Consider the following 12,750-nt stretch of genomic DNA (forward strand, 5'->3'; position numbering starts at 1 on the left):
CAGCAAACCACAACCATTCTGGAAACCCTGGCTGGTGTGTACTGAAGGGCGCCTCTAGATGTGTCCAGGTACCTGAAGCACTTCTTCAGCATTCCAATGGCCTGTTCAATCACACATCTGGTGGTGATATGGCATTCATTGTAGCAATGTTGGACTTCAGTGTTGGGGTTTCTGATGGGTGGCATGACCCAAGTTTGCAGTGGGTATCCCTTGTCGCCTAGCAACCACCCCTTATGTCTGTTTCCAGGTCTGAAAAGATCAGGGAGCTTGGACTGACGCAAGAAGAAAGCATAATGGCAGCTGCCTGGGAATCTTGCGCACACCCGCATAAATGTCTTTCTGTGGCTGCACTTTGATGGCGTGGAAGCCCTTGCAGTTAGCAAACACTCCTGGTTGTTCTGGTGGTGCCCAGATTGCCATGTGGCGCCCTGTGAGAAGCCAGCTGGAGCCGCAAAGCCGAGTGCCCGTTCATTCTGATTGGCATCATCGGTGGCAAAGTTGACATAATTGCCGGCCCCCTGGCAAACAAGCCATCAGCCACCTGTCTTAGGCATTTGTGGGGACCGATTGGGAGATCCTGGATATGTTTGTGGCAGAGCCCTAGAAGGATCCAGAGGCAAAACAATTGAGAGCAGTGGTGACTTTGACAGCACTAGTAATGCATGGCCAGCAGGTCCAGCAGGCAGCAGGTCTTCTTCTAGAAGACTTGCAGATGTCTGCACTCACCTGACATGACCTGAGCCTCCTGAGACACTGCTGTTTAGACATGTCAAGGAAACTGATCCTCTGTCTGTAGACCCTGTTTTGTGGGTAGTGCCTCCTGCGAGCTGCACCTCTCTGCTGGTCCATTCTCTGCTGGTTCTCTCTCTGCTGGTCCCCTCTCTGTTTGTCCCCTCTCTGTTTGTTCTCTCTCTGCTGGTCCCCTCTCTGCTGCTCCCCTCTCTGCTGCTCCCCTCTCTGCTGGTCCACTCTCTGCTGGTCCCCTCTCTGCTGGTCCCCTCTCTGCTGCTCCCCTCTCTGCTGGTCCCCTCTCTGCTGCTCCCCTCTCTGCTGGTCCCCTCTCTGCTGCTCCCCTCTCTGCTGGTCCCCTCTCTGCTGGTCCACTCTCTGCTGGTCCCCTCTCTGCTGGTTCCCTCTCTGCTGGTCTGCTCTCTGCTGGTCCTCTCTCTGCTGTGCAGCTACAGGTCTGTGAGCAGCAGACTGCTGCAGGTGCTGTTGTTGGTGCTGTTGCAGGTCATCTTGGTCCTCATCTGAGGTCCAATCTAAGGCAGCATAAGCAACACCCATCCTGATGTGAGAGAGCAAATCTCCAAAGTGCAGAAAGTAACCTCTAAAAAGTAACCTCTCAGCTAAAGTACTGTGAACAAACCCTTTCCCACTAGCAGGTAAGAAAGCAGCTGTGAGTACTGAGTATTTATTGGCATCTTTGCCTGAGATTCAGCCCTCTCACCTTGTTTTCACTGGAGAGTTTCAGGAAGCCCGGGAAACCCGTGGACCCGACATTAAACTGAAAGCAGTGTGTCAATATCGCTGTAATTGCACAATAAGCATAAGGAAATTGATAACCAGCCTCTCCCGAGGGGGTTGTGCACTCGCAACCGAATGGGCTCAAGTTAAATGTGGAAGTCAGCGGGTTGGAGCTGGCTTCCCGGCACTGTCAATTTTGCCAGTTTTAGCCCCCCACCTTTACCCAAAACCACACGCTCTTCCACATTAAAATTCAGCCCATTATACCTGGGATAATAATTAAAATTTTGCTGCTCACTGATAAGCAATATCTCACGCAATAGGACCTGCTTTCCATTTCACAAAAAGTAGTAGCTAATTAAATCAATCAAAATCAAATCAACTTTTATTGTCATTGTTAGTGCACAAGTGCAGTCCAACGAAATGTAGGCTTGCGGCTCCCGAGAGTGTACATTTGGATTAAGACATTTAAACATTCAACATACATTTGGCTTGTAGTATATTAACATAAATGTAACCATAATAAAGTGCATTGGCAGATGTGCAGACTTTAGAGTTTATTTGTGGAGTTCAGTAGGATGACAGCCCTGGGAAAGAAGCTGTTCCTAAATCTGGTCGTACGGGTGCGAATGCATCTGTAGCGTCTCCCAGATGGCAGGAGGGCGAACAGACTGTGGCTGGGGTGGGTAGGGTCTTTGATGATGGACCGTGACCTCCGTAGACAGCGTTTCTGGTATATGTGCTCTATGGTCGGTAGCCGGGTGCCGGTAATGCGTTGGGCAGTTTTGACTACCCGCTGCAGGGCTTTCCGGTCATAGTAGCTACAGCTGCCATACCATACTGTGATACAGTTTGTCAGGATGCTCTCTATAGTGCAGCGGTAAAAGTTAGAGAGGATCAGGGGTGACAGATTACATCCCTTCAGCCTCCTTAGGAAATATAGGCGCTGCTGGGCCTTCTTCACCAGAGAGGAGGTGTTGAGGGACCAGGAGAGGTCTTCCGTGATGTGAACTCCGAGGAACTTAAAGCTGTCCACCCTTTCCACCACAGCCCCATTGATGTGGATGGGGGTGTGACTTCCGCCTTTGGACTTCCTGAAGTCCACAATGATTTCTTTTGTTTTCTTGGTGTTAAGGGCCAGGTTGTTATCGGCGCACCACTTCACGAGATGCTGGATCTCCTCCCTGTAGGCTGACTCATGGTTGTTGGTGATCTGGCCTACTACCGTGGTGTCATCCGCAAACTTGATGATGGTGTTGGAACCATTAACAGCCACACAGTCGTGGGTGAAGAGGGAGTAGAGGAGGGGGCTCATTAAGTACTCATATGTAGGGTTGTGAAGGTTTTGTGAGGTTTCTCGTAAATGTATACAGATCTGCGCTTTCCATATTATGTATGGTGCCACTATCCTGGTTGCAAATGTTGAGATAACTTTGGGGGCAAATGATTTTTTAATTATAATATCTATTAGTTTCACAACTTGAACCCAGTATAGCCACATTTCAGGGAGCAGGAAATAGTGACAAATAAATTAATTTAACAAGGAAATCATGCACTGAAAAGCTCAGTGAGTGGGTACCAAAAATAAATATCACAGCAGTTTAATATATAGTAGATTTCTCATTACGCATTTGTCTGTTGAAGGTGACGTGAAGCCTAACATAAAAATGTGCCTTATAAAGGACATCTTAGTGTACAGGATTTGTGGAAAATTGCAGGTTTTGCTAGCCAACAAATTCTAATAATTGGTTTAACTCTGTGTGCTAACACAAAAGTCTGTGTTTAACTCTTGGGGCAAAATGGAAGTTTGCAGTAATTATTGTTAAAAGTTGGGTTTACTGCCAAAACAGAGATATCTCAGACAAGATAATTGCACCATTGGTCATTAAAGTATACCAATGAACACTGTAAGGAAATTTGCTCAGAGCTGATTAAAGGAAAACTGCTCAATGCTTCCTGAGTCTCTTGGACCGAAGTCTGCAGGCTGTGATCCCGGCAGTGACAACAGGATTGTGCCTGCTGCTGCCCTCCAGCGCTGACTCCTCTGCAGTTTGTAGGGTCAGTGGGAGGATGCCTGGTTAACATGGGACAGGCAGGCATAAGCGACACATTGGGCACATACCCAGTGCCCACCTGCTCATGGTTGTCAAAAACTTGAATCCCCACCCTCCTGACCCTGGCCATGGCTCCCTCAGCCCTTTTGATAAGGGGGCCTATTTACATTTAAAAAAAATCAAATCCTCTGCTTGGGAGTGCGAGCTGGGATTTCACCAGTGGGGCCTACTGCGCCCTTATAAAAGCAGATACACCTCAGCTCTCGGAGCAGACTGGCCTCTATTAGTGCATTGAGTCCCAGTCCAGGCTAAGGAGCAGGAACCCTGATGTAGGTTCATGCCCCTGGGTCCAGCCCCCCACCCCCCGACCCCGGCTGACGTTTGCCTCATAAGAGGTGGGCAGAGGTTCCTCCCCTTACAAGGCAACCAGGAAAGTTCCAGAAAAGGTGCACACCCACCACAACCAGGTCGCCGACCTTTTTCTGGGAGGTCTGTCTGTGTCCCACCGGACTTACAATGGGAAACCGGAGGAGCACCCAAGGAATTTCAGGGCATTTTTGGACTAGAAATTATTCAGTATTATATTTGATGACTTAGTTAATGTAAAATTCATTAGCGCACTATCTTAACAAAATTGTTAGTCCATTTAAAATAAATGGGTTAACATCTTTATGAGATTAATGCACATAAGAATTTTCTACAAATGCGTTAGCTAATTTGTTAGAAATAGTGTTCAAGCTAATTCCTACCCCTTTGTGAGTGGATATCACTTTAGACATATACGGTGCAAAATTTGGATCCCTAGCGCCCATTTTTTTGCCGCTACGATTGCCCTTAGAGGTCCAAAATAGTGTCCACAGTGAGCGTGCACACTGTGGGGTGAATCGCGCCGGACACCATATTAGTGAGGTCATTAGCGCATGCGCAGTGGACACCCGCTGGATATATGTAGATCAGGCAGATCATGATATCAATCGTTTGACGCCAGCGCTGCCATTTTGGAGCTCAACGCTCCAGCTAACATTCTCTCTTAAGCTCGCACAGCTGAACATATGTTCAGCAGCAGGAAGAACCCCCCCCCACCGCACCCTGCCCCCACCAGCCCTAGTTAAAGGGATTATCAACTACTTGCAGGTTAGTTGCTGGTTGATTTCTTTTGGCTGTTGTTACACGTCTGCAGGTGTTTGGCACTTTCGGTAGTTGTTTCAAGTTGCCAAAGTCTACAGGGAGTGGTGTGGCAAGTGCAAGCTCCAAGCTCTGCACAAAGCCCTGTGCCAAGTGGTGCCAGACTCGCCTCCATGCTCATTGACACTGCACGCAGGCTTTCTGGCAGACATTCCAATGCACCAGGCATTTCATGGTGCATATCCATTAGCCTTCTTCTGTAGCTTGCCCCATCAAAGTGCTCATCTGAGTCCTCTGCAGCTGAATTTGTGTGCGACCTCACCCTCCGGTGAGCTGGCACCTGCACTATCCTTGTCCCCTGCTCTGGCTGCAGGCCATTCTGCTGGCTGCTCGGTGTCTCACCATGTGCAGATCCCACCTCTATGTCATCCTCTAAATTATGCGCAGTGTCACTATCTGAGCTGATGGCTGCGACTGTGAAATCGGGTGACAGTGTGTCTTCATCTTCATTATCTTCCTGCTCTTCTGCCACTGCCTGGCCAGGTTGCAGTTCTTTGGTATCTGAAAGGAGAAAGGCATAGGGGAAAGGTTGTGGTGAAGAAGGGGGGAAAGCAGGGGGTGCATGCTTATACCAACTGCAGCATGTAAATCAGAAGAGATTGTGGGATGAGGGGGAAGTGGGAAGTGAAGAGGAGGATTAGGTATGAGGATACCGTCATCTTCTATGGTTTCAGCCCTGCTGCTGGCCATAGGCTCAGCAATGGCCGCTCCAATGATGGCATGCACCGTCTCCTCCATGGGGATAAGGACATGTGCCGGTCCCCTGCCGGTTAGGTCCTGCTGCCTGCGGTTGTGAGCCACCTTGTCCTGCAAGAGAGAGGGAAGTGTGTCAGTGAGTGTGGTGCAATCTGTTTGGGTTATGTGCCTGTCATGGTTGAATAGCTGGCAGTGTGTGAAAGCTGTGAGCTGTGGGTGTGAGGCTTGCAGCAGTGCTAAGTGTGTGAGGGTGAGGTGAAGCTATGAATATTAGATCTGATTGACAGAGATTGTTGGTAGCAGCTTGTTGCATTGAACAGTGTCTGAGGCTAGTGGTGCAGTTAGTGTGATATGGCATTTGAAGATGATTTCACTGACCTTGACCACTCGTGAGAAGTCATTGAACTTCTTATGGTGCTGCATCCAGATCCTCGGGGCTGGACTCCTGGCACTGACCGTCACGGCTACCTGCTCCCACTGCCTTCTGAGACTGTGGGGGGAATTTTAACATGAGAAAATGGGTGGGTTGGAGGTGGTGAGGGAGAAGTTAAAGTTTTAAAATCTAAAACCCGACCCCAATCTGCCTCCAACCCGTCCACTTTCACCTTTTACTCAGGTGGGACGGGGGGGGTAGGTAGCCAGGAGGCAGGTTGGTATTTTAAATATGATAATGAGGCCTGAAGCCTCTGCTTTCACCTCCTGTGCAGGTTTAACTTCAGGTGGCCAGGGATCCCGGGCCTTGGGATTCCCGACAGCAGCAGTGAGGTGGGCACAGCCTCGGGGAGCAATCCTTGTGATCCGGGAGGATCAGGAGTGCTTCCTCCTGGCCCCCCAAGCTCACCCACCAGCAGCCCACCCCTCCCTGGGGTCGGGGATTGGAAACCCCCCCCCCCCCACTGTGTCGGAGATCAGACCCCCGCCCGGGGATCGCACCTCACCCTGGGGTTGGGATCAGATCCTCCGGGCATGGCAACCCTCGGGTATCGGACACCTCGGGATTGATGTCACCCACCCTGGGGCCGGGGTTTGGAGCCCCCGGGGATCGATCTCACTCCCCCTGGGGGTGGGGATCGGACTCCCTGGGCTTGGAACCCACTCTAGGCGGGTGGGAAATGACAAAATCTAGTCCTGTGTCTGGAAGTCCCCTGTGGATACAGCATATCTCTCCTTCTTTCCACCTCCTCCACTAAGACCTCCAGTGCTGCATCGGAAAACCTTGGAACTCACTCTCTCCCATGGTGTGCCATTATTGAATGTTTCCCAGGTAAGAATCAGTTGTAGACTGACATCCAGCACCTGCTCCCACCCAATGCACCTCCCCTTTAAGAGGTGCAGACTAGCTTTAAGTAGTGCTAACAAGGTACGATTTTGGGCCCGCTGCTGATGCGTGCAGCCAATCAACACTGGCTGCATGCTGCAATCATGTTAATCAGCAGGCAGCACGTAGTTGGCGTGCTGCATGCATCACGTTGAACGGGCACGGGTTAATCGCGCATTGCGATCCCCGCATCCATTTTCAGGAGCTATTGAATTTAGCCCTCACAGTGTGTGTGCTGCAGCTGAAATCGTAAATTCAGTGGTAGAGCAACATAGACCATCACCGTCCAAAGGTCCATCCCTGCTTTGTGCTGTGTTCATTGATCTCATTCACCTGGTGGGAACATTACAATTGGCTTTAGTGACCCTGGATGCGGAAAAATCAGTAAGGTTCTTACTCTGAATCACGACACAACGATCCCTGTTGAAAAAGTTCACAGTGAACATTGGGTGAGGATAGGATTGGCCATTTGAATAGTCTGCCAGCACTCGCTGTCAAAATTCACACATGAAGTGTAGCCATTTGATTAAGGTATCAAAGAGCTAACAGTGCCCGTATAACTGTATCCCAGTATGAGTGACTACTTTCAGGAGAGGAGGGGAGAAAATAGTGAGGAAAAGTGTCATATATCATGTTTGTGCAAATAGATCTCCTTCATGGTTCAGAGCTCCTATACACATAATTGTAGGGCCTCCTTCAGACCTTGTATGAGATCTAAGACCAAAACATGAGATAGATTTGTGCTGAAAAAGGGAAATGTTTGCAGAGACTGTTCCGGCTTATTACAGCTTGTTACAAAGCACTGTGGAAGGTGGAGTCAGCTACAGGGTGGGCAATTTGTTTTGTTAAAGCTCCTTAGGATTCTCAGTGACCTCCAGGGCCGGCAACGAAAAGTAAATAGTTCTTTTTAAATCCTTTCTGTGGAGCTAGGTATCGTGATCAACCGATTTCCCTCCCTATAGCTCTCTCCAACAATTTCTGTCGCTCCTCGGGGCTCTTGGTTTGGGCGGGCACCAATAGGCACAGGTTAATTTCACAGAATCACAGAAACCCCACAGTGCAGATAGAGGCCATTTCGGCCCATCGAGCCTGCACCGACACATATCCCACCCTATCCCCGTAACCCCACGTATTTAATCCCCCTAACACTAAGGGTCAATTTATCATAGCCAATCAACCTAACCCATCCCATGCTCATGAATCCAGGGCTTAGTGTCTACTTTGATTGAGTTGGAGAGAAGAATGCAGTTTCTGCTGAAGCTCCACACCACAAAATGGTGGAAGCACCATTTGATGGGGTAACCTGTATGTCCATGCTGTGGTCAGGTAGTTGAATTATGCTGTTTATCATTGTGCTGTTCACCATACCATGCAGGATGACATCCTCATTGCTGCTGTCTACCATGGGAAGGCTCAAACAGTTGTCACCTGTCTAATTACCAAGTAGCTGACTATCCGCTTTGGGTTGCATATAAGCAGGTAAGTGGGGTGTCTTTGGAGTCAAGCTGGTTTCAATATGACATATCTGATAATGGGAGATTGGAAACAAATCAGTCCTTTGTGGCAGACTCAATCATCCAGTTAGCTGCATTAAACAGGTGTGTAGTACTCCACAGCACTGTTAATAATGTGCCAGCTAATCTGATTTGTTGATGAAACCTGAAGGGCTAAATGTGCCAGTGGGAGCTGGGATACTTCACACTTTGCTCCAGATAACAATGCAAGCCAGTGTCCTAATTGGTAGGTTGGTCCTGGCTGGAGAAGCAGCAGGAAGCTTACCGCTGCAGGTAAGCTGTGCAGCCTCTTCTGGTTAAACTCTAGTAGTAGCCTTACGCACACTCAGGGTCCCTAAGCCTTGGCTCTTGCTAACCTGCACCTAATTTCTCTGGGTTTAGGGAAGTAGGCTGTGTCCCTACAGAGGAGCTCTGATCTCCAAATCAAACAGTTGGAAAGTCTACATATATGATTTCTCAGCGGTTTGATTTGAAAACTCTTATGCACGGTGATGGGTTTCCCCGTGTGTCAGACACCCAGGTGATCGGGGGGGGGGGGAAATAAGCAGTTGTTTATACCTGATTAAGAATCTAAAAAATTCCAATAAACAGCATAATCTTTTGTCTTTTACAGTATGCTTAAATTTATTTGTGTTTAATAAACAGAAATGCTGGCCTTTGCCTTAAGATGACAGTATTAGTTGTACAGACGCAGAACCAAACAGGTTGTCAAGATGCTGGAAATTGTGAAGTTTTCCTAATTCGGAATACAGCAGATATCATATCATGTCCAGGAATTCAACATTTCAATGCTTCACTAAGGTCTCCTGTAAAGTGGTACCAGGTAAGCACTTGGCATCTGGAATGTGTGAAAATGTAACGCATTCCAATTGTAGATGACTATGTCTTGTGGGAAGATCTCAGGATGAATTCAGATTTTGGAGGCAGGAATTCAGAAAAATTAAAATCCAAGCCAAATTAAGCAAAATTAAAATGTAGGGTTTGGAACACAAAAAAAAACAGGAATTAAAAATACTTTTATTTTGTTTGGCTGCTGTTGCTCTCTAAATGCAGGATTAATTAGGAAAAAGAGATCTGTGGTGTTAGGCATTCTCAGCTAGATTAAAAATGCAGCAGTATAATTGACCTCAGGTTTCCTGGGTTAAAGAGGGAAAAGGGTTCAAGCTTAACTGCCACCCAATGACTCCTGCTGAAAAGTACCATACAAGATCAGGGTTTGCTGTGATGGTTGAAAGACCTGGCACCATTCACTGCCCAGGTCACACTTATCACTTGGGCAAGGTACTGGATGGCTGTCAACACCCGTTGAATTACATCCCAGTTTGATTTGGCTTCCTGAGTGGACGGAGAAAAATACAACAGAAAGCATGTTTCAACACAGAGAGTGCAATTTTCCCAGCCCCAAGGTGGCGGATTTGGAGGCAGGACATTGGCAAAAATCACAAAAAGTGAGGGCGGGTTCGGAACCCGCCTCCAGCCCACCTCTGTGCAATTTTGCCAGAGGCGGGTTTCATGGGTGCGATTCGGTCCCGCCTCCATCAGTCGGGAGAGGTAGTTAAGAACCTTAAATAGTCGTTAAGGACCTCTATAATCCTATTTTGACAGGCCTTTGTTATTTTGCCACATTTTGTGCATGTTGCACGACCCTCCTAAACCACGCCAGCTAATCCTGGTGGGTTGACAAGTGGGTGGCCTCCTCACAGCTGCAGCTCCACCATTAAAATGGAGCTTTCATCAGGGAGCAGTTGCAGGTGGCAGATCTTTTGTTCCACAGGTCTTTCAGCACTTTTAGCAGGCCTACAGAAGTCGGAGGTGCTGCAGCTTCTATCTCTCAACTGTGGGACCTCCTTGGAAGACCCTCTCCCCGCTTGGACTGAGCGTTTCCCCAATGGAGGTATCTGCCAGCAGCATGGGAACCATTCATTTCCTTTCACCATGGACCTCAGATTTGGATAAGGAGCAGCCAAGGCAGCAGCAGAACCAGGCAGCTCAGCAGCAACAGGAGCGCCAACCTCCTGCTCACCCATCTGATGCTGCACAGGGCAGAAGGCGCCAGTTCATGGAAGCACGTCGCCGCAGGAGATACCCCCCTGCCATGCAGAGGATGAGCTACCTCAACATGAGTGAGCAGCAGTGTCAAAGGAGGCTGAAACTTTCACGTGAGGTTGTCGGAGACATCTGTGCACTGCTGCACCAATACTTGGAGCCCAGAGGTACGGGTGGACACCCCTTACCAGTGGCTGTCAAAGTCACCACCGCACTCAACTTTTTTGCCTCAGGCTCCTTCCAGGGATCATCAGCAGACATCAGCGGCATCTCCCAGTTGGCCGCCCACAGTTGCATCACGCAGGTTACCGATGCCCTTTTTGCAAAGACGCACAATTACATCCACTTCTCAAGGGAACAAGCAAGTATAACCACGTGTTCAGTTGGCTTTGCAAATATGGCAGGCTTGCCAATGGTGCAGGGTGTCATAGACTGCACACATGTGGCCCTTAGGACACCCCATCACAACCCAGCTATCTTTGTCAACCGCAAGGGCTTCCACTCCCTCAACGTACAGCTGGTGTGTAACCACAAGAAGGAGATTTTGCATGTTTGCACCAAGTTCTGTGGTCGTTGCCAAGACACGTTCATCCTGCGGAACTCTAGGGGCTGGATTTTACCAGGCCCGAGAAGGTGGGAATGGAGGCGTGAATGGAGGCGTGTGAGGTGTTAAAATCGCAAAAACTGGTGGGCGGGCCCAATCCCGCCTCCGAGCAATTTTCCCACATGCGAGTTTTCTGACACCATCTCCATCCCGCCTCCAAGAGGCGGGATAGGCCCTTAAGGCCCTTAACAGCCAGTTAAGTGCTTCTATAATCTCATTTTGAGAGGCCGTTCTGATTTTAACACTTTTCCCATGTGCTTCACACCTCCTCTGAAACATGCCAGTGAATCCTGGCGGCAGCACAAGTGGATTGCTTGCTAACAGCTGCAGCTCCACCATTAAAAAGGAGTTTTCAGCAATCTTCATTTGCAGGTGGCAGAACTTTGTTGTCTCAGGTCTGGGGGAACTTTTAACAGGCCTACTCATTGTTCTGGAAGTTTGGAGCCTGACACCCATCTCCAGTGTGACCTCCTGGGAAACCCCTCTCCCCACCTTGACTGAGCGCTTCCTCAACTGAGGCATATACCAGAAGCATGGGAACCATTTATTTCCTTTCCTCCTGGGCATCAGATTCGGACGAAGACCAGCCGTGGCAGCAGCAGAATCATGAACAACAGCACCACCAACAGCAGCAGCAACAACAGGAGTGCAAAGCTGCTGCTCACCCACCTGAAGCTGCACAGGCCAGAAGGTGCCAGCGCGCAACCACATTGCTGCCTGGGATGCAAGGGAGGCACTTGGCCAGATTTGCTTAGCCTGCACAATCAAACACTTTTGCCTCACAGCTTCTTATCAGACCATCGAAAATGGCCAAGAGCCTGCGGATTCCTATCACTCTGACCACCATACTGACAACTGCAAGTCACCCTAAGCCCTCAATGTGGAAGCCCCATTTGTGAAATGACAGACGCCACAACTGCAACAGTTTCCCATCAGTATTTTTTATGACAATATGCAACTGATGGCATGTTAAAAATAAACACAAAATTACACCCAAGTGACTACCCTTGTGAATACTTGTGCATTATCTTTCTTTTACGCATGCTCCTACGTGGTGCTTCCCCTGTGGCTTCAGCAGGTGTGGAGGCCCCTTGCTCACTTTGTTACTGCTCCTGCCTCGACACCTTTGGCGGGCATCCTCTGGAGTTGCGAGCCTGTGAGGGCTCGTCAACAGTCTGCTGCTCCTGTGGCTGTGCAGTGGTTGAGACGCCGATCTTAGTTGGGTGGGGACTCTGGTGGGGCTCTGACCGAGGGCTCTGCAATGGCATGGAAGTGTGAGTGTTTGGAGAGGAGCCCCCACTTTCTTGAATTCTGCCACCAACTTCCCTCTCATGGGTCAGGTCCCCCTCAGCGCTTGCAAGTGGCTTGAGAGCACCTTGCTGCACATCAGGGGTCCATGAGGACCTGTATCTGCACTGGCAGTCCTACTCAGAAGGACTTCCATGAAGCTCTAGTTTCTCTGTTCAATAGCTGACCATCGCTCCTCCAGAGATGTCAGTCTATTCTGAACACTCACCATGTTTTCCTCACTCTGGCGACTTACTGCCTCATGGCCGTAGCCAGCCTTTCCACGGAGGTTGCCATCCTTTCCGTGGTGCTGCCTTCATGCGCCAATGCCTCCACAAAGGCTCTGCTCATGTTAGCGAGGGACTCCTCCATTCGCTCCACACTCGCAGCTACCCTAGAGACAAAACCTGCCAGAGACTTCTGCACCTGTTCCTGGAGTTCCAGCACCACTCTTCCTCTGGATGGACCCATAAGAACATAAGAACATAAGAAATAGGAGCAGGAGTAGGCCAATCGGCCCCTCGAGCCTGCTCCGCCATTCAATAAGATCATGGCTGATCTGATCCTAACCACCAATCT

General features: G+C 49.3%; 1 protein-coding gene across 1 annotated transcript in view; it reads left to right on the forward strand.

Moving 5' to 3' along the window:
- LOC147111756 (interleukin-18 receptor accessory protein-like) overlaps window positions 1–12,750 on the forward strand; it is an 89,072-nt gene that overhangs the window by 26,773 nt on the left and 49,549 nt on the right. Inside the window, exon 4 of the mRNA XM_085998959.1 lies at window positions 8,880–9,057. Within this exon, the coding sequence (XP_085855085.1) occupies window positions 8,880–9,057 (178 nt within the window). The remainder of the gene's footprint in view (window positions 1–8,879; window positions 9,058–12,750) is intronic.

This window comes from Somniosus microcephalus, chromosome 10, assembly GCF_052327205.1.
Source record: "Somniosus microcephalus isolate GS21.2 chromosome 10, FLI_Smic_1.0, whole genome shotgun sequence".
In the NCBI taxonomy this organism is placed as follows: Eukaryota; Metazoa; Chordata; class Chondrichthyes; order Squaliformes; family Somniosidae; genus Somniosus; species Somniosus microcephalus.